This window comes from Actinia tenebrosa, unplaced genomic scaffold, assembly GCF_029948245.1.
Source record: "Actinia tenebrosa isolate PJP-AT-01 unplaced genomic scaffold, QUT_ActTen_1.0 PGA_scaffold12__29_contigs__length_12842862, whole genome shotgun sequence".
Lineage (NCBI taxonomy): Eukaryota > Metazoa > Cnidaria > Anthozoa > Actiniaria > Actiniidae > Actinia > Actinia tenebrosa.
Genome location: NW_028292572.1, coordinates 1,424,085 through 1,451,032, shown reverse-complemented (window position 1 = coordinate 1,451,032; position 26,948 = coordinate 1,424,085). Strand labels below are relative to the sequence as shown.

Here is a 26,948-nt window from a genome sequence, read left to right as displayed (position 1 = left end):
CCCGCTCGTGACTTAAATGCAGAAAATTCCCTTTCCGCTTTGGTTCCTTCTTTTTCTCGTGGGATTCTGGTTCGGAGGTGTCTTTCTCCAGCAAGGATATCACTTTTTGTATCGGCTTCAGGCGCCGCCATCTTTGACCTTCCAGGCCAGGAATGTAGAGACATTTCTCTCGTGTATAAATCTTGTAAACCAAACTCGTAGAAGTCTGAAAACTTTAATGTGACTCCAATCACATTAGGTGTACCAATAAATCTTGTACAGTCTTAAACTCAACTATTTATTCACTCAAGGGTTTATCCTGTTACAGCAGTAGAAGTAATCTTTTAGTTGTAGACGAAATAGTAGTCGGTTTTCTGAATAAATTAAATACAAATTATTACACATTGCGCAAAGTAAACAAACAAAAAAAAAAAAGAAAGGACGAAAGAAATTACAAATTAAAACCTACCAGACTGTACGAATCCATCCGCATGGATATAAAGAAATACTGATAATAAACAACAATATTGAGTCCTGCAAACTCGACTCGCACGAGTTCAAATATTCACTTATACTAAACCCGAACGTGATGTCACGTGACCTTTATATCACGTGCACCGGATCCGGATATGACTCGGTAGCCACAGCATTCCATAAAGTAGCAGCTAAATAAGAAAAAGAGTGAAGGCCATATGTAGTTGTTTTAGGTTTAGGGAGAGACAGAATGTAGTTACCGCGTAAATTATAGGAAGTAGACCGGAAAGTAAACATACTGTTTAGATATCCTGGGTAGTGAGAAAAAAATAGACTTTTGTACAATATGATTAAGAAATTCTGAAGGCGTCTAACTTGTAGAGATTTTAGGTTGACCTTCTCAAGTAATAAATCATATGAAGAATCATAATCTTGTAAAAGGAACCTTAATATTCGCTTGTTTAAAGCTTCCATTTTGCTGGCATTGCGCGCACCGCAAAAATGCCACACCGACGAGCAGTAATGAAAATGCGGCAAAATGAAAGCCTTATACAGCTTTATTAGAGTGTCCCTTGAGATAAGTTTTCTAAATCTTAACATAACATTAAACTGATTGTTGATCTTTTTGCAAATGGCGGAGATGTGATTGTCAAAGGAGAGCTTATTGTCTATATTCATTCCAAAAATGTCCAGAGAATCTTTCACAGGGAATGAGAATTTGTGGTCAGTTTTTCCCAAAATCAGCGCTTGGTGCTTGGTTTCGTTAACTTTCATTGCGTTCACCTTATACCATGTGTTTGCTTTAGCTACTTCACTACATAAACAGTGTTCAAGTTCTGCTGGATCAGTGCCTGAACAGTATACTTGATGATCGTCCGCATATGCATTTAACTTGGCTTCTGTGACGTGGAAAAACAAATCGTTTATGAATATGTTGAATAGCATTGGTCCTAAGACACTACCCTGAGGAACTCCACGGCCAACGCCCTCCCAGCTAGAGAAAGTGTCTCCTATCTTCACCCTCTGCTGTCTCCCAGTGAGATAGTCTTTCAGAAGCGCACAACTTCTCTCACCAACACCATACGCTTTTAGTTTAGTCAACAATAAATCATGCTGGATAACGTCAAACGCTTTAGATAGGTCCATCGACATCACCGCAACTAGCTCCCCCTTATCGCGCATTGCCCTCCAATCTTCTGTCAAGCGTAACAAAGCTGTTTCGCAGCTATATAGCTTTCTATAAGAGCTTATTAGGTCAGACAAGATCGCGCGATAAAAGTCCTGCATCTGTACCGCCAAGGTTTCATACACATTATTGAGCACGACAAGGACTGTGACGGGTCTGTAGTTGACCTTCATAAACTCGTCGTCCTTTTTATACAATGGTGTCACCTGTCCTTTCTTCCAACCACTCGGATAAACACCTTGGTCAATCGACGAATTCAAAATGCTTGCAATAGGTTTAGCTATCACAGCCGCCGAATCCTTTACAAGTCTAGGTGTCATCATGTCATAGCCACACGATTTACGACAATTGATCTCTAATAGCAGCTTCTCGACTTGCACTTGATTTGTGCGCTGGAATTCAAAACTCGTGTTGCTATTATGTTGTTGGATCGCTATAATGCTTGGATGGTTGACGAAATTCTTTCCGTACTCCTCTTCAGTCACCGCCCCCACGCTCTCTGTGATCTTAATAAAATGTTCATTTAAAAGTTCAGCAATTTCACGCTTTTCACTTATGACTTTGTTGTTCTCCTCTAGGATTATGTCATTTGCTTGTTTCGCTTTAGTGCATAGGAAAGGCCGATACGTATTCCAGAACTCCCTTGGGTTTTCCGGTTCCGTAGATTTTTTTCGCAAAATGTTCTTTAATAGCCTTCCGTCTTAACGATGTGCATTTATTTCGCTGAATTTTGTATTGATCGTAATTCGCGTCTGTGCGGTCCTTGCTGAACTTTTTCCAGAGCTTGTTTCTATGCCTTATAGCCTTGCGCCACTGCTCTGTCATGTAAGGAACCTTGTTTCCCCTGATAACTGTTTGTTTAAGAGGTGCGTGCTCATCTAAAATACCAGTGTAAAGTTGTTCAAAGGCGTAAAGTTTATCATCCGCATCGTCAAAAACATCTACTATAGAAAATGGTACCGTTTGCAAATCTTGCATAAATTTTCCTTGATTAAAGTTCTTGAGACTTCGAAAACATATTTTTCGAGAGCGCGATCTTGGAGCCGTTGCCCGTAAAATGGTGTATACTAAAGAATGATCGCTTATTTGCGTATCAACTACATCTGATGTCAGAGCCTTTTTCTTGGAATTTGTCAAGATCAAATCTAGCAGCGTTTCGGATGTGTGTGTCTTACGAGTTGCCTTTGTGATTAGACAGTCAAGATCAAAAATATCCATTAGATCCAGAAGACAACGTCCTTCTCGAGGGGGTTTGTCGGGATCTAAGAGGTCCGCATTGAAATCCCCGGCGTAAAATACAGTATCGCTTAGTGCAGAAACAGCTTCAAAGAGAAGTGTAAGCTCCTCCGTCCATTGTGTTTTGGGAAACGAAGGAGGTCTATAAATGCCAACGACAACAAGCCAAGTTTTGCCCAGTTTAATCTTGAGTACAATTGATTCGGTTCTAAACCGAGACCAACGTTCCGGAGATAGACCACTGAGTTGCTGGACCCTCACAAAGTAGATATCACTTCTCACGTAAATCATGAGTCCTCCTCCGCCGGCCTTTCTATCGTTTCGACACAAACGATGACCGTCGATTTGAAACTGACTATCAGGAAAACTCTCATCAATCTTGGTTTCAGAAATCACAAGGATATCAAGCTTGCCAGAGAGCAGCCAGGTCTTTACTTCATGGAACTTGAAACCGCCAATGCTGTTTGCATTTACGTGTCCGATCTTGAGATTCTTTCGGTATTTTTTTGCTATTTCGTCAAATTCGTCCCAGACTGAGTTTGCGTCTTCTGCCCCGGATTCAGAGCCCAGAATCGAACTGTTGCTAGAATTTAGGCTTGCGTCGGCGAAAGAAGTTGGTGTAATAACTCAAGGCAGGATTTACAGGTGCGCGAAAACTCCTCGGTAGATTTCATAGACCGATATTCCTTTGGATGTTGGATGATCTGATAAAAGAAGCTGATAAGGAATGTTTTGTTATCGTCAACCAACATGTCGGCTATGACGTAACATGTACCTCAAGAATAAAGCCACCATGGTGGTTCAATCCAACAAAAAAGTTACCTTTAGACAGCTGATTAGACTCTCATTATGTCAGCTAACATGCCCGCCCCACGTGTTTTTTTATTTCATTCTCTTGGGAATGATTGAAATCAATTAAAAGTTAAAAGTTAAGAGTTTGCAGCTTATTACTATATCATTCTCCCTTCTATTTGTCAAAAAGACCAAGCTCACTCATTTGTACAAGACGGAAGAGAAAGTCGAACCGAAGCTTAAACTCCAGATATGGGAAAACGATAAGTTCTCGCCAGATGACTTCTTAGGTAAGGTGTTGATCCTCATCAGTTATAGTTCCTGTTTCCATTACGTAATAGATAGATGGTACCCCTCACAGGCCAACACAGTTTAAATTTTCTATCACGTGATCAGCAAAAAATGGAAACTATGGCAAATGTTTCACCTGCCACGTGAAAAAAGATCTGACCTGTTACTGTTATGATGACGTATTAAATCAAAAATGCATCCGTTTCTCGTTTCGTGACCAAGCTGCAATGTGTACATTCCCACCACGTGATTGAAAAATGTATTTATGGTTCTTGTCACGTGTTCAACGCGTTATATCACGTGAACAATTAGTAAATTTTCCCTCTCCATCACGTGATGGTGCACACATGTAAAAATAAAGCTAGATACTCGTAAATGTGTCTTTTCTCTTATCACGTGACTAAGTAGTTAAGTCCCCCTTTATCACGTGATAGAAAAATATGTTCCTCACGTGATCAGTTGGAAAAAGAATTTATAACAACTACCATATTTGTTCATGGTTATTTTAGGAACGAGAACCCTTCTAATTCACAAACTCGCCAAACCCTGCAAGAGTTCACGATACTGTGGAACCAAGTATGACCCGAGCATACGAAAAGATGACTCTGAAGACTTTGTAAACCTCTTCCACTGTAAGAGTATTCGTGGATGGTGGGGCTGTTGGAAGGATGATTCTTTGACAGGCAAACCAGAGGTTAACTTACTATAAATATCGACTGAACAATCTCACTGTAGACCCTGACCTTTGCACTAATCCCAATTCTTGAGGTCAAAACAGAAACATTCAAAATGGCAGCTATGTGATCCAGTTTCAACTGAATTCTCTGTTGCTCAGGGTTAGCCTCGAATTTATGTAGAATATTTATGTGTTCTAATGAAGGTCCGTGAAATTTTAAAGTGTTCGTATTGTTGGAGTTGTGCATTCTTTACTTTGCTGTTGGTATTTGTGAATATTTAGACACTGATTCGAGGCTAACCCTGAGTAAATGAGTCAGTAATCAAGGAACACAGTGGTAATTTGGAGCTCGAAAAAAAGTCTATTCCACATGCATGATAGCTACAATTTACAAAGAAAAAATTAGAGCACAAACAATGGATTTATCTTTTTTTATTTTCCTCTCGTTTAAAAGGGAAAAGTTGATATGACAGTGGAGCTCCTGACTGAGGTGGAGGCCCAAGCCAAACCAGCAGGGAAAGGACGAGACGAACCTAATCAGCATCCAAATCTACCTGAACCAAAGTAAGCTCACTAGATTCCTATTAATGTTTACTGTTCGTTCTTTCCATATCCTTTGTACCTATTTATTGTTTACATGACTCAAGAGAGAGACCGTTAGTCGTAAAACAAAAAGTAATACTCAAGCAAATAAGGCTTGTGATTTGACTTGTGGCTACAAATAGACTGCAGAATTTAAGAACAAACACGCGGCGTGGGTAGCCTGTGGTTAACATTCCACAGAGATCCCAACAACAAAAACGACTTTTATTCAAAATAGCATACAAATGATCAAAATAATAAATGATTGTATAGATAACATCAGCTGTTTACTATGTTTGTCTTAAGCCGTCCCAAGACATCCTTTCTGTGGTTCATGTCTCCTTTCAAGACAATGCGTTACGTCATCTGGAGGAACTACAAATGGTATATTATTGGCTTTCTTCTATTTGTGTTGCTGGTTTTGATGATTTTCTTGTTCGTCTACAGCATGCCGGTACGTATGGTCTTGCTAATATACAGCGCTTACAAGTATACACCCTAAATATGCGTATATAATGAACCCGGTCGAACACGGACGGAGATAAAACATGCGCAATAAAAAATAGCCATGCTAATGATATGCGCACAGATTATAACAATACGCATACCTAATAGATAAACTACGACATGTACGCATACACTACTATTATTATAGTACGTACTTTTGAACAACGAAATCGTGTACGCACTACTCTTTAGTTGCAAACTGCGCGCGCAACAATTTGTATAGCTGCAAAGAGTAGAATGCTCCTATCGCGTCGCGTACAACAAAGAAAATTTGCAGTGCGCGCTGTAATAATACGAGCAACACTTGCTTTGTGACTAGCTTGCAACAAATTAATTGCGCAATTCTCCTGCCCGCAAACTCGTGCGCATATAGTAACGTATATTTAAAAATAAACAAGACACTCAACACTAAACGAGCCGTAAGAAACGGTGAGCGCAAATATACATACCATCTAGAAGATACGCGCAAACAGCCATGCAGACTTTTTCTGATAAAAAATAACCAAAATATTAACTCAATATTTATTATCTTTTTAGGGATATACAGTCAAGAAAATGTTGAATATTTGAATATACAGGCCATGGAATATTTCCTTAAACCAACTTATCTTATCCCACGTTATCCTAAGATGGAATTGGTTTCCTAGTCTAAATAATATCCAAATACTTAAAATACCAGCTATTTCAAAACAAGATTATTTTTCTGTGAATACTGAATACTATAGTCTAAAGTGTCCCAGGAAGGTTCGTTTAAAGCTAAGTAAAACTAAATATCTGAACTATTCCAATTGTTATGTTTACGCGAACCAGACAATAAGCTTTCTTCAATCAATTTTTCAATGGAATGCGTTAGTAATTTTTGATTAACGGAAACCAAACTCTCAGCGTCCGAGGTTGTGGTTGCGTAATTATAAAAACGGGTATCCAAAACAAAACAGAATGGATTATTTTTCGCCTTAGGATGCATTATTCATTCGCGGTCGCGGTAATCATGGTCCAAAGACCTTGCACAGCAAGACGTGTTCAGATAGTTAAAAGATAGCATTCACTTTTTCATTAACTCATTAACTTAGAGTCTTTAAAACTTCCAATATTTAACACATGTGAGGGCCCTCACACACTACCCCAAATCACGACCCCCTCCCTCCTTCTCAGCTCCTAAAAATAAGTACCAACCTGTAATATATTAATAAATAAATTTCATATTCAAAAGCGGTATGTCTTAATATTGAAATAAATAAATAAAAAGTAGAAGAACAAATGCAAATAATATGTATAGAAAATAAAACTAAATAGAGAACGCGCCAAAAGTAACTAAAAACCTACTGATAAAACTGCTTTAGTGTCAAAAATTCCCGATGAGAAAACGAAGCCGAATTAAAACCTCAAAAGTTACGTTAAAGACGCAACTGGAAATCCCTCTACCTACAAAAAGTAGCCTTTTCAACATCACTGGAGTTCTCCTATAAAAAGGCTACCAGCAAGGAAACATTTTAGAGAATTGCTTTTCATCGAGGACCAAAAATGAAAATCGGTTATATGCGATTAACTTTGACACTATAACTTTTATTGCGCATGCTTGGCCCCACGCTTTGTGTGAATAAGAAAATGCGCATGCTCAGCAGGTATTCGTTTCCTTTGACATCATTGTAACTTGACAAAAAATCCGGCAAAATATTTTGGACCTTTCCATTCCGTTCTTTAAAAAATATATGTATTCTTTTATCTCTTCATGGTGGATGGAAAGCCTAACGAGTTTTGCAACCCACTTGATAAGGCTACCGATAGATCGAAGTAGAATTTAAAAGTTGATTTTTGAAGAGGGAAGAAAATCAAGAAGAAAAAGGAAAAAAAACTCGAAACACAAAAGAGAACAAACAGACAGCTCTACTCACATACGACTTTCGTGTCGTTATTAGGAAATACGATGCTCTTTCATCAAGCTTTTAAGGTCCGTACACGCGATAAGTATTATGCAAAAAAGCGCCGAGACTAATGTACCATGTGACGGCCTTCGCAGAAATCAAAATCTATGATAAATCACGTGACTTATATTTAGACGTTACGTCACTGTTGTGGTGAAGTTTAAAGGTCTGCTGACCAGGCTATTGACTCAGCTGTGTTGACTTGACTTCAAATCACGATGCATTTGCCATTCTCTTTCATTTTTAGGATGGATTCAACAGTAATATGGATATCTTATTTAAAACAGGTAGCATGGTACCGACTTGCTCAGTTTTAAATGAGTTTCCTGTTATGCTTTTTTTTCTTTCTTTCTTCCCTTCTTTCAGTCTTTCTTGTTTACATTTATATTTCCTTCCTTGCTTTCCTTCTTTTTGTCTATCTTTCTTTCTTTTCTTTCTTTCTTTCTTTCTTTCTATCTCTATATTTTTCTTCCTTTCTTCCTTTCTTTCTCTCTTTCTTTCTTCCTTCCTTCCTCGATCCATCCTTTCTTTATTTTTTTCTCTTTAGCATCACAATACGGAATAATATAAATAAATATATAGTTGCATAAAGAAGCAAAATCACAGTTTAAACAGCATTTGTTCAATTCAGTAATTCACCCAATAGAATAAAATAAAATTATTTTGATCGAATAAACATCAATGCGCTAAACTAACTACCAAAGTGGCAAGAGATTTCTTCATGCAGAAGTTAAAAAAACTTTTGTTTTCGTGTTAAAACCAATAAAACCAGTGCATAAATCTCGTGCTTGTTCAGGCTCTAGGGACTGAAAGAATGACATTTTAAAGAGAACACTTTTGAAACGCCTGTATGCATCACAGAGCGCATTGACTCAGCGTTCTCTCTCCAGGACTGAAAAGAAACCGTGGTCTACTCGTTATGTTCCTGAGTTTTATCAAAGGCTGAATCATTCAGAATTCTTCTTTCAACTAGAGGATGCCTTCAGGAATGTTTAGGGTTACAGAACTCAAAGCTACCAACCTTAAAGGAATAAACAAAAATGGTTTGAGCGACCCCATCGCTATCTTGTTGGTACAAGGTAATAACTAGCGTATTTTACAACTTTGTTTAAATTTTTATATCCAACCAGAAGTTAAAACTCCGGCGTAAAAACATCAAGATATCAACAGCTCCAGGTCTAGAAGTAAAGAACTTTTTTCATATTTAAGTTTATATCCAATAAAATCAAAAATAAGTGTACTCGATTGCCATCTTTACCTAGGCCGAACTGAATTAGCTCTTTCGCTGCTCTCATTATTTTATTATTTTACATTTATTATTTACTACGACGTTAAAACAAAACGATAAATTATGCTCGAACGTTTATCTAGCTTTATAGTTACCTAGTTTATTAGAAGATCAAAAAACAAGCTCTTTCGTGATGGTAGTCGAGTGGTTGCCAAGCGGTTACAAAGAAAGAAAACCTTTCAAATGCTAGGCCAGGAAAAAAATTGAAAAACAAAAGTTTCATCTTCTTTAAATTCGATTTTTACAGTCAACTTAAACAATCATCATACTACGTAGGCTTCAATATAGAGAATTAGTCTGTGGTCATCATGCTAGACAAACCGTTTTCAATAATTCATGCCATTTCATTATTATGTAAATGTTTTTCACTGCTGATCTTTCGTGGACAACACACACTTGGTCTGTATAATGATGGCACAGCCGTGATGATTTTCGTCGTATGGGTTAAGATTTCTTTTAAGAAGGAAAAATGCTACGGGTACTAGTAAACAGCGCAAAAGACGTACCAAATGTTGAGACTTTCGGAAAAAGTGATCCATACTGTATTGTTATATTCCAAGGTAGGTTTTTTTCGGCATTGAAAACGAAATATCCTCTTTCGTGAAGTGAAATTTTGATTCGAAGTGGTAAGCGTAAGTTTAATCTTTTTTTCTTGTTTGGACTTTTAGGGATTAAGAAGAAAACAGAGGTCATAAAAGATGAACTCAATCCAGTCTGGAATCAGGCACGTTGGACTTCTTTTTCATGTTTTTATCATTGATTTTCGAGGCAATATATTAAACTAAAACTCTTCAACATGGCCGTGCTTAACCTTACCGAAATAAACATTTATTTATTTGTTTTTTATTTCTGATTATTTATCTATCTTAACTTATGATTTTGCCGTTTGTAGAAATTTGAATGGGACTTACAGAGTCAAGTTTTATCTCCCGATGAAACACTTCAAATCCTGGTCAAAGATTGGGAAAGAGTTGGACGAAATAGGTTAGTAAGAAAAGTCTAAACATCCCCTCTCATGATATCATTCACTAAATATCATAGTGACAAAGACGGTCTACTCTCCATAAAATCTTTACTAAATCTATTCTATAGTTCTTCCCCTAACGGAAGTGGGATCGATTTTCTGTTTTTATTTTTAAACGAAAAATTTTCTTATTAGTATACTCCGTGTCTTTTTCGAAGCTGCTCTTTTTTTGCAAAACAAATACCGTAAAAATCTATATATTTAAAACCAAAAAGATCGTAAAGACATCATAGGTTATTCCAAATGGCCTACTACTCTTGATAAGATTGAAAGTAGGATAAGTCTGGTCTTTGGTTTTTTTCGATTTCATTAAGATTAATAAGACGTATTTTATTCACGTCAAACAGGTGACAATTTTGAGATATTTTCTTTCGTTAAACCTAATGTTTACCATACCGCCTGCTTGATAGTTCATATTCTATACCCGCTTACATAGATTCTTTCTGTGAACGATATATAAATTCTCAGTGTGTGACTTATACGATCACATAAGCACTCCATAGAGCCGGGAGATATTCTTTTCAAACTCAATATTTTTGTATAATTTTTTAAATTCTTTGTTCTTCAGCTCCAATAATCATTATCAAGGGAATTATTCTCTAATCTAATGCTAGCAAGGTTCCACAAAGTCTGTGTAAAAAAAAACTAGAAAAAATCTCCTCAAAAAAGGATTTTAAGATTCAATTTTTTCATTTAAAAAGTCGTGGAATTCGTTTTTCACTGTTTTTCTATTTCCCTGAGTATTTTCCGTTAACGTAGAATGTTTATTAGCGAGTATTAGTAATAGTAATTATAATTATAATCCAATGTAAGGCTACAGAATATTTTTGTCATTTACATCTATGGCTTCAGTTGCTGTGGAGATTTTACGTTTTGAAGAGATGAAACAGAGTGGGATGTAGACTATTTGTTTACATTTTGCAGTCGCCATTTAATTATGCAATAATAGTAGAATTCATCGTTAAAATACGGTCAAAACTCTTCTTATTCTTCAGTGACTGACAAAAAAGGCGAGTCTAGTAGTAAATTCGAGAGAAACGCCATGAAAGCATTTTGTACTGGCGAATTATTCAGAACATCATCGATATTTCCCTAAATTTAATAAATCTTATATTAGCTTTGACCGCTTAATCTACGAAGACTTTCAGTTTTCTTCGGATTACAAACAACTTCTTCATTTGAAAAATGCCCTTTTTACAAACACACAATAAATAAATAATCTCAAAAAAAACCGAAAAACAAAGACATAAATATACTTTATGATTTCAAGCAGTGAATTTAAATAAAAAACACATTGATTTTTTTTTTAAATTTTGGTTGCCGTGGCAACGAAAGATTTTGGTTAGCACTCTGAATTTATTAACTTAGTTTATCAATGTAATATAAATGTTATATTTTTTTAGAATTTTGACAATTTGTTACCAGATAGAGTAGAAAAGGTTCAACCCTATAAAATAGCCCAACCTAGTATAAATAATTCAAATTTAAAAAAAGTCTTTTGGATATTTTTTTTCTAAATAAATTATGCAAATACTTCTAAGAAAATAAAGCTGTTGGTAAAGACGAACATCTGTCATGTCAAAAACTCACCCAACTTTAATAATCTTAATTTTTTCCACAGTTCGTTGCCTTTAGCTGTCGGAAAAGGGAGAGTTCGAGTTGAATCATAGGTTGAGACCCTATAAAACGAATGTGGGTTTCTTAATAGCAATTCTATAATTATCCAAACTTAGTTTTCTTTTCGAATTTTCTTTCCTCTCAAAGCAACATTTCCCACGTCTATTTATTCCCCAAGCGCTAGTGTTAGATATTTATTTTCCATCGAATCTCGGGAATAACTCGACTTGCGAAAAAAAAGTCTTTATTGTGAGTTTTCGATTTTTTCTGTTATCCTAACACATTTGTAATAATGAAATATTAAAATAAAAGGAGTGGTTCAAAGTGTACTGTAAAGACAGATTATTGAATAATAACAATTTATTCTTGATTTAATTTGAAGTTTACATTATTTATAATTTTAATTCGCTGTAAAATTCACGCTGACTTCAGCAATAGTTCATTTATATATTTTTCTCTGGTTGTCTCCAGTCATTGCGCTTTTAAATTTTTTACTGATCATTCAATAGATAGCCAACGAACGTATTATATCGCTGATAATAAATGTGGTAACGAGACTTTGAAAGAAAGGAAGGAAGGGATCGAGGAAGGAAGGAAGAAAGAAAGAAAGAAAGAAAGAAAGAAAGAAAGAAAGAAAGAGACAAAGACAAGAGAGAAAGAGACAAAGAGACAAAGAGACAAAGAGAGAAAGAGACAAAGAGACAAAGAGACAAAGAGACAAAGAGACAAAGAGACAAAGAGACAAAGATACAAAGAGACAAAGATACAAAGAGACAAAGATACAAAGAGACAAAGAGACAAAGAGACAAAGAGACAAAGAGACAAAGAGACAAAGAGACAAAGAGACAAAGAGACAAAGAGACAAAGAGACAAAGAGACAAAGAGACAAAGAGACAAAGAGACAAAGAGACAAAGAGACAAAGAGACAAAGAGACAAAGAGACAAAGAGACAAAGAGACAAAGAGACAAAGAGACAAAGAGACAAAGAGACAAAGAGACAAAGAGACAAAGAGACAAAGAGACAAAGAGACAAAGAGACAAAGAGACAAAGAGACAAAGAGACAAAGAGACAAAGAAAGAAAGAAAGAAAGAAAGATATTTTTTTGTAAAATCAAATAATTTCCAAAACTTTTGATTCTTTACTGGAAGACTTTCATTCGGCTCAAGCGTGACCTTGAGTCGATATATTTTGGTCGCTCAAACAGTTGTCGAGACATTATGCCTGAGTTGAATATAACTTACCAGAATGCCATGCCAAAAAATGTTTGAAATATCTGTGGCAACGGATTATAAACCACAAAGGTTTTTTTTTAATATATCATTTTCCGTGCGAACCATTTCAGAACACATGCTACCGGCAGTGCTTCGTAAGGTATTTATTGTCACGGGTCAGAATGAATAAAGAATCTTATTCCAACAAGAATTTAAATAGAAAAACATTGTCTTAAACGAATCGAATTGGGATGATCAGACTGTTATGAGTACCCAAGGGTCCCTAAGTAAATAATGAAATAGAAATGGAGTCCGGATGTCCGGTAGATGATGCTAGAGTAATATTGTTGTATAATACCATAACATGGAAAGAAGAACTGATAAGATACATGATGATTATGAGGAGGAGGAGGAGGAGGAGGAGGAGGAGGAGGAGGAAACATGATGATGATGATGATGAGCATACATGATGATGAGAAAACATGATGATGATGTTGATTATGTTGATGAGCATACATGATGATGATGATGATGATGATGATGATGATGATGATGAGCATACATGATGATGATCGATGATGATGAGAAAACATGATGATGATGTTGATGATGTTGATGAGAATACATGATAATGATGATGATGATGATGAAAAACATGACGACGACGTCGAGTGGTCATATCGTCGGTCTTGCAATCCGGTGGTGCTGAGTTACTAGAGTCCCGCGGTGGCCACTAGATGAGACTGATTAGATTTGTCCTGGTTTCTGATTAGTTCAAATTCAGTTTCTCGACCATGCTTGTAAATAGCCAACTGGTTTGCCTCCTTGCCAGTAGGGATTCTTAACACACTTTATGTTTCTTTGATTATTTCTTCATTTCAGTTTTATTTCAGTGTCCTCGATTAGTTGTAAATACATTGACACTTAAATAAAGTTATTTATTTATTTATTAAAAAACGTAAAAACATTACGAAACGTTTATCCTTAATCTTTAACCGCATATTAAAATCGCTTTGAATTTTGAATGTTAAAATAATGGCACACGCAAGCTTGCCAATTTTGAAATCTACAACCTCTTTATTATCAAAAGTAATTAATAGTTATTAACGATTAATATTATGAATGAAATATCGATCCTCAGGTTGCTTGGCCAAGCGATAATTCCTCTCAAAGACTTGGTTAAAGACAAGTCACATACGATGCAAGCAGAAGTTAATCTGTTGGACAGTAACAACCGCATGACCCAGGTAATTACCGCAGGCCACAGCCCTCAAGATAATATATACGATTATTAATATTTAATGACTTTTATGCGCCTTTCAAACCGGATCAAAAGAACAGTTTTAAATTAAAAAACATACGTTTCATTTTTGGGTTTGGTCGTTGTGGTTTTTAATACATCTTCATTCAGTAATGTCTTTCCATTAGACAACTTAGTTAGTGAGCTCAAAGACAGAAGAAAATATCGCTCAAAAATATTTCAACCGAATTTTCAAGAAAAAAAAACACATTTAAATTATGTGTATTTATCATTTGTCACACTATTGAGAACACTCACTTAAATATTTTATCACTAACAGGCCAAGGTAGGTAGTGAGCTTAAAGACAGGAAAAAATATTGCTCAAAAATATTTCAACAGAATATTCAAGAAAAAAACACATTTAAATTAGGTAGTGGGCATTCAACATTTGTCACACTATTGGCATGGGAACACTCACTTAAATATTTTGCCACTAACAGGCCAAGGTAGGTAATGAGCTTAAAGACAGAAGAAATATCGCTCAAAAATATTTCAACAGAATTTTCGAGAAAAAAAAAAAAACAACAACAACAGCAACAGCAACAACATTTAAATTACAAAGTCTGTGTCTATTATTAAGAACTCATTTTAATATTTTACCATTAACAGGCCAAGGTATCGCTTCGCATGGAGTACGTGCCTAAAGTGCAGAAAGAAGGAGATGGAGAAATCACTGTGGAGGGGATCGACGAGGTGGAAGGATTTGAAGGATCCGATGATGAACTGGAGGGAGGTGGAGCCGAGGGCGTCGCTGATGGATTCAGGTAACAAGCAAACTTAGGGAACCCTTAAAAATCTCTGAATGTTAACCCTCAAACATCACACTCTGGGCTGATCTAACAGACATAAGCCCACTGTTTTCATATTTCAGATCACGTGTTATTCCCTAGAGTATCATTTCTTTGTTTAATGGTTGTGCATCAGAAGACACATGAGGATCAACTCAAAAGGATCTTATTCTCAAAGGAATGACATTTGATCAGAAATGGGAAAACATAACGCCCTTTGCTCGAGAAATGACTAACTCACAGATGGAATTGGAATTCACGGTGTTAGGTTTTGCAGAGGGAAGAAGATAATAATAAAATAATAATAATTAATAATAATGACAATAGTTAAAGAGAGACGGTCACTTCAAGAAGTATAAAACCATAAATTTAGCCATAAAGAAGACTAGTTCACGGTTGAATATATTATTTGTAGTTCCTAAAATTGCTTTATTTTACGAAGCTCGTTTCGCAAAGTCAAAGTCATAATATCAGTAAGTCTACTGAGGGCTGGTCTTCGCTAGCCACGCAAGCACTAGCGCCCCAATTAAAAAGTAAAAGTACCAAAAACATTAATCCTTGCGCTTGCACTTGAGGCTGTGCTTGCATCGTAGTGAAAACTGACGGCTTGAGTCTAATCCTGTGCTATCAAATTACAAATGAAAATGGCTGTTTTTATTTTAGAAAAAAACGTAGAAAAAAAAGGACGCAACGACACAAGCTTTCCAGCAAACCACAAGATTTTCAGGTAAAGATAATCGCCTCTGATTCTTAATGAATGCATTGCACAGCGCGATGATATACTGGTTAGATAAGAACTAAAGAAAAAGAATTATCGGTTATTTAAATGAAACTACCGATGACACACGATGACGACGTTGTCACGTGATCACTGTCCGCCATATTGGAAGTTACTTTGAAGTTCCAAGAAAACTATTTTGACATTTTGTTTGATGAGGAATAATTGCTCAAACGCTTGGAATATTTGGAATTAAACTGGCTTTGAAGTTTAGTTCTTGCTTTATCCTATCTCCCTTTATCATTCTGTGTCTCGATATTTTTATGTACAGCGTGTCTGTTCAGCGTTCTTGGCGGGAAAATGTTCTATGTTTTAAATTTCCAACATGATGAAAATGATGACTGTTTGTTGTTTGTTCCTAATGCTGACAGGTTCGAGTCAGAGTGATTGAAGGACGTCAGCTCTCGGGGCAGAACATCAGTCCAGTAATCAGAGTGAATGTTGCTAATCAAAGTAGACAGACCAAAGTCAAAATATCAACAAATAAACCTTTTTACGATGAGGTAAGCATTCTATTTATAGATATAAGATGTTGCACATTGATTCTTGGGGTAGTTCGGTAACATTCTTTGAGTAATAGCTGCTTAAGCATTCCGATTGCTGACTAGCCACTCAGGTACCACCACCCTGGATATTAAAGTGTTTGCGCATTGGTTGTTAAAGTGCGCGCACTTTCTATAAATGTCTTTGCGCAATTGTTACTTAAGTATGGGATTGCTCACCAGCCTCTAATTTTTGGGGATTAAAGTCATACTGCGTTGTCTGTTACATTGCGCACTCTTTTTGGTTACTTTTTGCACAACTGGAAATTATACCAGTGTTTAATTGCACGCCAGCCGTATGAGAATCTCTCAAACATGGATATTAATATTAAAGCCTTTGCGCATTGGCTTTCATGTATTTGCGCAACAGTGCCTTAGGTTTTTTCGCACAATTATGCATCTAAATACAATTGCTAATAGCTTCAGTGCATCATTGCCTATTAACGAATAACTACTCAAGCATTTTGTACTTCAATTAAAGCATTTTGCAGCCTCACTGTCGTCATTTCTTTATGGATTAATGTTTTTTTTCGATTACTTTAATTTTTCAGACTTTTTTCTTTAACTTCAACATGGCTCCCCTTGAATTGTTTGACGAAATCATCAGTTTTGAGGTAGATATATTTTTGCTATAATAACATTTAGAAAATATGCTCTAAAATGTCTACCCTGCGAGCAGAGTCTCCTTTTAACTCCTCTTCGGACGAGAGAAGGAAAGCTTAAAACTCCTAAAGACTAAAGGATCGATAGGCAATGCTTTCACAGTTTGTATTTATTGACCCTTTTCCTTCTCTCGCCCGTAGAGGAGTTAAGAGGAGACTCTGCTCGCAGGGTATAAAATGTCCTATTAAATGTAAAAAAGTACATTTAAGCCATAAAGGTATGTCTTTAATACCTTAAGTGTGGCTTAAAATGAATAATGATTACTGTTTGCTATCGTTTCTCCAGGTGTTCAATTCTCGTAAACTCCGCGCTAATGCTATGATTGGATACTTCAAGGTAACCTCTACTCTTAAAAATACCATAATTACTAGAATGTGCGGGCTTAGCCATGAATCCTGCAGTTGCTCGTTTTTCATTCTAATTACTGCTATTCTTTTTTATCTCAAAAGCGAGGCTATAGCCGCAAATTCTAGAAATGATGGTATTCTTAAGACAACTGAATTGTTGCCTAAATGTCAAATATCATATTGTTATTATCAACAATTTTTCATGCTAACAACAAAAATGATTGTTCAAGGAATAATTTAGTTTTTATTCATTAGTTTTTATAGGCTTCATAAGTTAATTTTTAAAATGTGTTATTTTAAAGAAACAGCTTTTTACCTGCTTTGTAGAGTAATAAAGCAATCAGGAAGTGATGCAAACCTCAAAGATGTCGCCAAAAAAACACTCAGGAATTGCTTTGGGCGCTTCCTAAGTGTTGTATTGATACGAATCGTAGCAAACCAAGCTGTTTCTTTTGTTTTGTTATGTAGAGAAACCTTTGTTGGACTTTTCAATCTATAGTTTTATTTATCGACTTTCAAGTCTGACTACGCATGCGCACAAATATATATCTATTCATGGCCGCGAATGTTATATGTATTATGGAATCAAATTTTTACTTATTACCCTAAAAACAATATAAACATCGTGGGAAAATGATCAATAAGTTAAAATAATAACTGTTTTTTCCCCAGTGCGACATCGGTTTTTTCTACGATGAACAAGGTAAGACCTCGTGTACACTACAGACGATCACGTGACACACGGATCCATAGAGGGGGTACCATTGGTCACGTGTTATAAGACATCACATGGTCACACTACAAAATAATTCATTCATTTAACAAAGAAGTACAGATTTACTTTAATAATCACTTGTTGCTGAAGTGATATAAACAAGTATATTTGTGTTGGTCACGTGACTTTTCTCTCCACTAACGGTCACGTGATACGCAGATCATGTCCTTACAGTACCATTGATAAAAGTTGCTCGTGTTTTTGTGAAGGTCATGCAGCGGTACGCAAATGGGTTCTTCTGACCGACCCTGATGACAGGATGGCTGGAGTGAAGGTACCTCAATGATAAATTATACATTGAGCAAAAAGTTTTAATTTTTTTTTCAGAAAACAGAAAAATTTCTCACAAAATACCCTGACGTTTTCGACAAACATCCTTAGCTTATCAGTGCAACCGAAAGAGATACTTGTTTTCAGTTATATTTCAAAGTCGTTTAATTTCTTGTAGCTTGATTATTCTTTAGTGAATATGTTGAATCAGAAAAGACTAGAAGTTTGATGTATGTCGACGTGGTGCATACAGGGGCTTCCACATGGCGTCAAAAATTTGTCCAGCTTAACCAATCACATTCTAGACTTATAGCTTGATTATTGTAGAGTGAGTAAGATTACTGTATTTAAACATGGTGCATCATGGGACTTTCACGAGACATCAAGAGACCTTTTAGCTTAACCAATCATATTCTAGATTTATAGCTTGATTATTGTAGAGAGAGTAAGCTGACTGTATGTGAACATGGTGCATCATGGGATTTTCACGTGACATCAAGAGACCTTTTAGCTTAACCAATCATATTCTAGATTTATAGCTTGATTATTGTAGAGTGAGTAAGCTGACTGTATGTGAACATGGTGCATCATAGGATTTTCACGTGACATCAAGAGACCTTTTAGCTTAACCAATCATATTCTAGATTTATAGCTTGATTATTGTAGAGTGAGTAAGCTGACTGTATGTGAACATGGTGCATCATGGGATTTTCACGTGACATCTAGAGACCTTTTAGCTTAACCAACCACATTTTAAATTTATAGCTTGATTAATGTAGAGTAAGTTAATTGCATGTGAACATGGTGCATCATGTGACTTCCACGTGACACCAAGAGACCATTCAGCTTAACCAATCACAATCTAGATATTTGTTTCGGATATTGTGATGTGTTTTCTTGTATACCTGTATTTTTTTGATCAGGACGAAGAAAATGAGGATGACGATTATTTGGGCAAATCAAGAGGATGCGAGGGAATGCCGATTGGCGTATCTGCTGCAGTAAATAGTTTGGAATTCTTTGGCTTTGAATTTTCATTTGTTTTTACTTGAATAAACAAAATTAAATCAAATCAAAACTTAAACCTCTTCATTGTAAAAAAAAAAACAAATTGAAAATAAAGATCCTACGAGCAATGTTAAATCAAAAACTCCAAGGATGTCGCGTGCTAATCGATAAGTCTTTGAAATGTTAGAATTCAAGTCGTGAATGAATTCTTTATCTTTAAGAATAGCTATTAAATCACGAGACCTAAACGTCATAAATCAAGTAGAAATGTTTTAAAATATCCTATTTCGTCGGCTTTTTATATCTAAAATCAAGCTGTCCATTAAGCAGTGCGTCCATTAAGGTTTATATGTATAAATATTAAGAAACGGATTGATAAAGCGCGCGAAGACGCCGTTATGGACATTAGTTATGATATCAAGTTTCCTTGTGTGATTTATACCATAAAAGGTAAAAGAAGTGATTGTTTAAGCAATGATGATAGCTTACTTAAAGTTTTCGTCCTTCAGTCATTGTTTTTGAACTTGACATCCAAGTGTCTCAGATATCACTTATCTGTCTTTCAATAGAGGTTTTGCACCATCACGTGGCGGCAGCCATGTTAGATGGCAGGAAAAATACAATCGTTTTACATGAGAAAGAATTCAATTTGCGAGAGCAAAGGGATTTTATTGTTCTGCCATCTAACCACAGGCAGTCCAAGCTGTATTATTGTTACTGCACGTGATGATGCAAAACCTCTATTGGAAGACAGATAAGTGATATCTTATCTATATATAGCGACAAAAGCCTGAATTCTTCTGCATTAGCACAGGGAGTGATAAGATTTAAAAGGCTTGAACAGCCATAACATCACTGTTAAAATAATAGCCACTTGAGGTCTATGTATTATAATCATGTTTTAAACATACTAACAAAATGAACAATATCATTGTTATTCTCGTTAAGAAATTCCTTCAGAATATTGACAGGATTGCTTACTAAAGGTTTTTAAAAAACTGCATAAATTTCCTAAACACAATACACGTTTAAAAACAAACATTTAAAAATCATAACACACAAACGAATAATACTAAATCCTTCGTCTAACATTTCTACACAAATAAATGTTGATAAACCATCAAAGTTACATTCACTCCTTCCGAAGTTTGAAGATAATGGCCTCGCACAGCATTATGGGCTGAATTATATATCCGTATCCGCCATCTTTGTTTTTCAAATTCAATTCCACAATTCCAAGTGGGGCAATTTCGTCGAATTATCTTCGAACTTCGGGAGCGAAATTTTCGGTATTTTGTACTGTTTTCATGTCTTTTTTTATTTTTACCTCTCTTTTGTTGTTATTCGCCTTAGGGTTACATTAAGGTGACCGTAATAGTCTTGGGGCCTGGAGACGAAGCGCCGGTAAGTTCAGCCTCGCTGTGACGCTGCATCTGTAATACATGATGATGACGAAAATGATGTTGATGATAATGATATATTGCGATGATGTTGATGATGATACATGATGATGATGATACATGATGATGATGATACATGATGATGATGATACAGGGTGATGATGATACAGGGTGATGATGATACAGGGTGATGATGATACATGATGATGATACAGGGTGATGATGATACATGATATATGATGATAATAATAATTGATGATAATAATAATTGATGATAATGATACATGATGATGATTTTGATGATGATGAAGCATGATGATAATGTTGATGATGATGATGATGCATGATGATGATTGATAACACTACAGAACACTGATATTTTATTTATCATTAATAGCCTGCCTCAGTTGGGCCCGCGCAGGAGGACAGCGATGATATAGAGTCGTAAGTAAAGTCGCGTATCTTTTGATTTTGTTTTAAAAACTTGCCAATTGTGGTAAAAACAATTTCTACAACTTCACTGATTTCCTTGTATTGTCACGACAGAAACCTCCTCCAACCTGCTGGAGTCATGCTGCGTCCTGCGGTATTCGCCCTCAAAGTCTACAGAGCTGAAGACATCCCCCAGAGTACGTCTGCATATGCATCGATAACGTTTATGAAGTTAACTAGATTATAGCATCACTTTAATTGGCTTCGTAAATGTGTAAAGTTTAAGTTTTAATAATCATGCATTGTGTGATTACTAAAACACTTGAAGTCAGATTGAGAAACTGGAGAAAAACAACCGATAGGCCTCTTTACCTTGGACCTAATGCTTTCCCATTTCAGACCCCGTGTCATATCCTAAAGCTGTGCACGAGAAGACACATGAATAGGGATACAATTCAAACAAAGATCTTATTCTCGAGAGAATGACGCGTGATCTGAAATGGTTGCGCACCCGTCGCCAGTCTTTCCGAAGTAATTTTGAGAAAATATTTTTTGTGCGTCTAGTTTATGACGTGTTCCGTTTTTGTTATTCCTAGTGGACTCTGGTCTTTTTGAGGGAGTCAAAAAGGTTTTTCACATCGGCGAGGTACGTACGAATAAACAGTTGAATATTCTCTCAAGTCCTCAGTTTGTTATTTTACTTTTATCGTGGATTATGACATTTAATCATGATAATCGTGCTCTATTTTAGGAACAAAAAGAGCTGGTTGATCCTTACATTGTCTTTACGTTTGCTGGTAGAAAGGTAAACAATATCAATATAATTCCTACCTACAATAATAATACATATCTATTCAATCAAGAACAATATTACACCTTAAGAGAGAATTCTTTTCATATTCAAGCAGTAAGAGCCAACAAATATTTTCTTGAAGAAAGGCTGTTGTACAAGGCTAAAATCTTGATATCAGCCGAACGTTTAACTAGTTTGGAAGTGGATATGACCGATGAAAGTGGAATTAAAGTGTTAACCCAAAGCAATAATTCTATTCGAAAGTGACGTTTAGGCCTCCATTCGCTTATTTCCCATATATTTTTTATAAAAAAGCCTGACAAAGCAACATTTTAACACAAATGTAACAAACCATCTTTTGAAAATACCGCTTCAAACAGGCATTTTATCATAGTACATCAGTTTCTAACTGTTTAAAAAGGTTTTGAGTGTTAACCTAAAACGAAAATTGGGATCAAAACTGATACGAAAGTCTAGTTTTTGGTTGATCTAACAAGAAAAGGTACGTAATGAGGAATGCTTTGTTATCATCAACCAACATGGCGCGCTCTGACGTAACATATACTTCAGGAATTGCCTGAAGAAGCTAAAGGTTTCTCTTGCTCGCAACATACTGCTCGTAGGTTGCGAATTTTAAAATCTGTGCAATGAACACAGTGAACTCCTTAGGAGGGGGAGGGGTGCGGGAAAACCTAATACAAAAACAAACCTAGTAGGTATAATATCCTTTTTAGTGCGCGCAATACTTGATCTGTTGTTTGTCGTGCCCACATTGTATACGTATTTGATATTCGAATATTTTCAGGCGCGGACAAGAATTCATTACAATTCTGATCATCCGGAATTTAATCAAGAGTTGAACGTCCAGTTTAATGTAAGTATAATGACGACTAGGAAACATACATCACGTGATCATGTATATAGAGTGCAAACAATATATACGTGAAATATTAGTAATACTACCTTGAACTGTTTTATGCTTTTTCTATTGTTTTCTTTTGTTTAACTAGCACTATTTTGAACAATTTAGTAATTAGTGTTTTACGTACGGATATATTGTTTGCACTTTATGATAAAGTGAACTTGATTATTAACTGCAGCGTAAAAGTCCAATCTTCATCTTACAAGTTATTAATATATTAAAATTTCAAAATAAACTTTACTTCAATATTTTACAATAACACGCTGTGTCGACGTTGAAGAAAACCACTATGCTTTTACAAAATTTTAATTTCTATTTTAAAAGATTTATTCCTATTTTTAGTTTCCCTCGATGTGTGAAAGACTAAAACTACAGATGTTTGATTGGTGAGTAAAAGAAAGCGTGCGTTACGGATCGTACGCGACGTAATTTCTCGCGCAGTCATTGGTTTATTCCTGTACCATGACCGTGTCATGCCTCTATTTCCTTTGTTTTGGGTGTTTTGGGTCATCCAAACCTTGGATTAATCCTGGTACTTCTAACACCAGACTGCTTTGAAAATTTAATTGGTGTCGTTTTTTGGGTGCTTTAAGAGGACTTAAAACTATTTGAGAAGTAAGAAAATTAATAAAACACGAAAAATGTGAGAAACATTGGCCCTGGTCCCTAGTTGTAGGGAATGCTAGATTCTATAGGTTTCCTTCCACGGCGGGAGCGCGCGCACAGTCGACACTCATGCAGAAGAGTCAGTTAAACATGTGCTAGAGATACTCAGCCTTCATGCAAACGATACTAGATATTTGACTGTGCTCCTTTGACTGATTAGGGATCGACTGACGGCAGATGATTGCATTGGAACTGCTTTTCTACCGATGTCTGCCATTGCTGGACAAGGAGACGAAGGTATACCCTAAAGATGCGAGACGTAGGAAATACAATGAAAAGGTTGAGGGGAAGAAACTGGATCCAGTTGTCTTTGCACTGCATTGTGGGACTGATTTAGGAGACGAAATAGACACCATGCATCTTGGAAATACTAAACAGTCTCATATTGCGCTGCAATGTCATTTCGAACCAGTTTTTCCCTCAACCTCGGAATGATTAACAAGAAATATAATGAAAGATGAGAAAATGATAACAAAAGGACAGATAAATCTGGGGGAAAAAAAAAGAAAACAGACCTAGTACTCCATTTTACAGTTCCGTTCAGTGACCACGAATAATAGTTCCAAGTTGAGGCTGGAGTTGCCGCGCATAGCAAAACTATACTTTTTATCATGCGCAGCAACTCCAACCCTTACTTGGAATCATTATATTCGTGGTCACAGAAAGGAACTGTAAGATGGATTATTCATCTTGGTGAATGCTTACCCAATTCAGACCACGTGTCATTCTCTTGGGAATAAGATTCTTTGTTTGAGTCGTATCCATATTCATGTGTCTTCTCGTGCACAGCTCTAGGATATGACACGGGGTCTGTAATAAACGTTATACCAAGACGTACAATCAAAGTAAAAATAAGTAAACCGTTGTTAGTATTTTTTCATTAGTTTAATGATTTCATCTCATCCTTTTCCTCTAGGATTTCTTCCCATGTTTGGACCTTGCTTCGTTAACTTCTACGGCTCAACCAGAGAATATTCAGATCTACCAGACGAATACGATGATCTTAACCTTGGAATCGTAAGTCGAATTCCTAGATGTTTGTTGATACCTAATTCTCCACACTGGTTAAGTTCAAAAATACAATCATTTACCAGCCTTACATGGCATAGAGACCATCAATTGCAACGGAGAGTAGCTCGATTTGGAGAATAAAGAATTTCAGTTCAATTCACAGTAGTTTTCTCATTCAAATTGAACTGCATTGGGACTAGTGGCTTTGCGAAAATTGCTGCAGGGAATCCATACCTCCTCAGTCCCGTAGGGTAAGATTGGTACCTAACTCATGTGTCACTCCCTTGCTAAAGAAAATACGCTTGCAATATATTGTAGCAAAGAATCTTTATCAACCACAAAAACACTTGGTTTAAAATGTGACATATAAAATAGTGTATTTAAATGATTATCTGGTTGTTTGTTAACAGGGAGAGGGCGTGGCCTATAGAGGGAGAGTCCTCATAGAGCTGGAGACAAAGCTTGGTGTCACCCCACAAGAAACATCTGAAGATCTACAGAACCATGAGATCATCAGCGTACAGGTAAGATATTGATATAAAGGAGCAATATCCTCAATAAAACACGAATTTCATGCCGCGAGAGTTATGGAACTATGAAAGAATCTCTGGGCTGATCTAAGTCAAGGCACAGCTAGCTCACAGATTGAACCCTGAAACAACCTGAGGTTTGATCGAAGTCAGGTTACGGTTACTCACAAAAATATATATATATGTTTTTTTCTATATTCCAGCCGTATCTTCGTCGTAGAAAGTACAAACTGTTCGCGTGTTTCTTAGAGGCGACCATGGTGTCTTGCATCGATGGTCCTGTTGAATTTGAAGTCAGCATTGGTGAGTGAATTATCTTGTGATGCATGGTTTAATCCACTCTCATTACTATTCCTCCAGCGCGACCAGCGAAGATGATATTGAGAAAAATTAAGAACTCATTTAATTAAAATTTTGAGCGCTAGACATAAATGATTTTACCCATCTAGGTAACTATGGTAACAAGCTGGATCTATCTGTGCCACCGTCCTCGTCATCTACTCCTCCTACAAATGCCGTGTATGATGGATGTTATTACTACTATCTACCATGGGGCGAGACTAAACCATGTGTCTGTGTTGACAGTCACTGGGAGGACATTGGGTTTAGGCTTGGTACTTTGAACATTCTTTTAAGAATGTGTGAACGATTGGTAAGTGAGATTAGAAAAGGAGAACGTACATTTGTATAGAAGCTTTGCACTATCACGTGATTGCAGCCATGACAGGAGGAACAACACGTCTTTTTGCCCTGGGAAACTGAATTCTTTCTTATATAAAGCAGATTAGACCAGATTCAATTGTGGCTGCCTTCATATGGGACTGCAAAGCACTGCAAGGATTTCTGAAGATGTTGTAGTTGAAGTCAGGACTCATTATTCTAATTAAAACTTTTGTCCCTGACTTGAAAATTTCTTTAATTTTTTTGAATATGTTTCGAATCACGTGACAACGGATCTTCAGTGTACATAGATGTAGGGTCACGCAAATATAAATGTTTGCAGCAGGGCGCTTATGAACTGTAGAGTTTATAGACTGAACTTAGTTACCTTTACATTCCGCGCGCTTCTTTTACCTAATTCATTGACGTGTTTGTAGTTCTGAACTTTACTTTTCGCTTCTTGGCTCCAGTCAGAGACGTGATTGTAGTTCTGAATTTTTCTTTTGTGTGTCCCAGGAAAATGCAATGGATAAGGTTAATCTTTCAATCGAAGCAAATGCTCAGCCAGCAGAAACAGCCACGTTGCTGATCTCCCTGTTAGACATGCTTATCACAGACTGCAGGTAATGTCATCAAAAATCCCACGTTCTACTAGAAAGACTTTTTTGTTACTTGAAATTTAAATGTAGACGGCGACGTTAACCGGAAGTGTAGATAACTTCACTTTGGGGTCTCGCGCCTTTTACGTCTGTCTTCCCAGTGGATGGGCTGACTTTACTGACATACAATCTCTTGAATGGAATCTCCAATGAACAGAATTCCAAAGATAAATTATTTACACCTCCGGTTCACATCATCAGTCCCCAGTGTGCATCATTCGCTTTCTTTGAAACAGAAAACCATTACCAAAAGTTGATCAGCAAACACCCGGAGTGAATGACTTGGATCTCAAACTACAGGAAGTCAGAATGATGGAAAAGGTACGTAAAATAATTGTGAGAGCGGTTCTGTCCTTGGGTGGGGCCTGACTTGAATCCCATCCTCTTCAAGCCAACCTCCCTTATACTAAACTGATGCTATATCACAAAAGAAGAGATAGCTAGCTAAGAACTAGTATGAGCTGCATCGGTGTTTATAATGAAACAGTAATGATAAAAAGGTAATTTATACACCGTGAAAAGATGAAAGAACTTACTGACGTTTCGGACGCTAGTCCTTCATCGAGTGTGGAGTCACAAAAGTTGACCAACAAACATAAAATCCTGAAAAAAAG

The 26,948-nt window shown here is 36.4% G+C and overlaps 3 protein-coding genes and 1 pseudogene across 6 annotated transcripts in view; 3 read left to right on the top strand and 1 right to left on the bottom strand.

Annotated features, from left to right (window-relative positions):
* LOC116291300 (myoferlin) overlaps nucleotides 1-6,935 on the top strand; it is a 43,846-nt gene extending 36,911 nt beyond the window's left edge. For both annotated transcript variants that reach the window (XM_031698466.2, XM_031698465.2), the window contains exons 55-59: nucleotides 3,858-3,957; nucleotides 4,468-4,652; nucleotides 5,089-5,198; nucleotides 5,523-5,670; nucleotides 6,261-6,935. In XM_031698466.2, the coding sequence (XP_031554326.2) occupies nucleotides 3,858-3,957; nucleotides 4,468-4,652; nucleotides 5,089-5,198; nucleotides 5,523-5,670; nucleotides 6,261-6,293 (576 nt within the window). In that variant the 3' untranslated portion in view covers nucleotides 6,294-6,935. The remainder of the gene's footprint in view (nucleotides 1-3,857; nucleotides 3,958-4,467; nucleotides 4,653-5,088; nucleotides 5,199-5,522; nucleotides 5,671-6,260) is intronic.
* Nucleotides 324-3,670, bottom strand: LOC148911915 (uncharacterized; annotated as a pseudogene).
* A 1,657-nt stretch (nucleotides 6,936-8,592) lies between the features above and the next one.
* Nucleotides 8,593-26,948, top strand: part of LOC116291269 (myoferlin) — a 36,482-nt gene continuing 18,126 nt past the window's right edge. The window contains exons 1-26 of one of the 3 annotated variants that reach the window (XM_031698421.2): nucleotides 8,593-8,727; nucleotides 9,605-9,660; nucleotides 9,829-9,920; nucleotides 13,931-14,036; nucleotides 14,700-14,854; nucleotides 15,542-15,605; nucleotides 16,028-16,159; nucleotides 16,750-16,812; nucleotides 17,147-17,197; nucleotides 17,881-17,911; nucleotides 18,193-18,257; nucleotides 19,177-19,254; nucleotides 20,615-20,665; nucleotides 21,059-21,105; nucleotides 21,208-21,290; nucleotides 21,690-21,739; nucleotides 21,845-21,898; nucleotides 22,692-22,760; nucleotides 23,151-23,194; nucleotides 23,635-23,711; nucleotides 24,391-24,491; nucleotides 24,896-25,009; nucleotides 25,219-25,318; nucleotides 25,465-25,667; nucleotides 26,192-26,298; nucleotides 26,571-26,655. In XM_031698421.2, the coding sequence (XP_031554281.2) occupies nucleotides 8,625-8,727; nucleotides 9,605-9,660; nucleotides 9,829-9,920; nucleotides 13,931-14,036; nucleotides 14,700-14,854; nucleotides 15,542-15,605; nucleotides 16,028-16,159; nucleotides 16,750-16,812; nucleotides 17,147-17,197; nucleotides 17,881-17,911; nucleotides 18,193-18,257; nucleotides 19,177-19,254; nucleotides 20,615-20,665; nucleotides 21,059-21,105; nucleotides 21,208-21,290; nucleotides 21,690-21,739; nucleotides 21,845-21,898; nucleotides 22,692-22,760; nucleotides 23,151-23,194; nucleotides 23,635-23,711; nucleotides 24,391-24,491; nucleotides 24,896-25,009; nucleotides 25,219-25,318; nucleotides 25,465-25,667; nucleotides 26,192-26,298; nucleotides 26,571-26,655 (2,181 nt within the window). In that variant the 5' untranslated portion in view covers nucleotides 8,593-8,624. Of the gene's footprint in view, nucleotides 8,728-9,304; nucleotides 9,497-9,604; nucleotides 9,661-9,828; nucleotides 9,921-13,930; nucleotides 14,037-14,699; nucleotides 14,855-15,541; nucleotides 15,606-16,027; nucleotides 16,160-16,749; nucleotides 16,813-17,146; nucleotides 17,198-17,880; nucleotides 17,912-18,192; nucleotides 18,258-19,176; nucleotides 19,255-20,614; nucleotides 20,666-21,058; nucleotides 21,106-21,207; nucleotides 21,291-21,689; nucleotides 21,740-21,844; nucleotides 21,899-22,691; nucleotides 22,761-23,150; nucleotides 23,195-23,634; nucleotides 23,712-24,390; nucleotides 24,492-24,895; nucleotides 25,010-25,218; nucleotides 25,319-25,464; nucleotides 25,668-26,191; nucleotides 26,299-26,570; nucleotides 26,656-26,948 lie in introns of those variants that run through there. The other 2 variants (XM_031698422.2, XM_031698423.2) reach the window with 2 other exon arrangements.
* Nucleotides 10,803-13,168, top strand: LOC148911914 (uncharacterized). Its single transcript, XM_089028311.1, has 2 exons — nucleotides 10,803-10,851; nucleotides 12,253-13,168. Exons 1-2 carry the CDS (start codon nucleotides 10,803-10,805, stop codon nucleotides 12,684-12,686), a joined length of 483 nt encoding a protein of 160 aa, XP_088884437.1. The 3' UTR covers nucleotides 12,687-13,168.

Coding starts and splice junctions, on each gene's coding strand:
- LOC148911914 (XM_089028311.1), top strand. CDS start 10,803: ATGGCTTCAGTTGCTGTGGAGATTTTACGTTTTGAAGAGATGAAACAG. Junction 10,852..12,252: donor TTTTGAAGAGATGAAACAGA/GTGGGATGTAGA, acceptor AAAGAGACAAAG/AGACAAAGAGAGAAAGAGAC.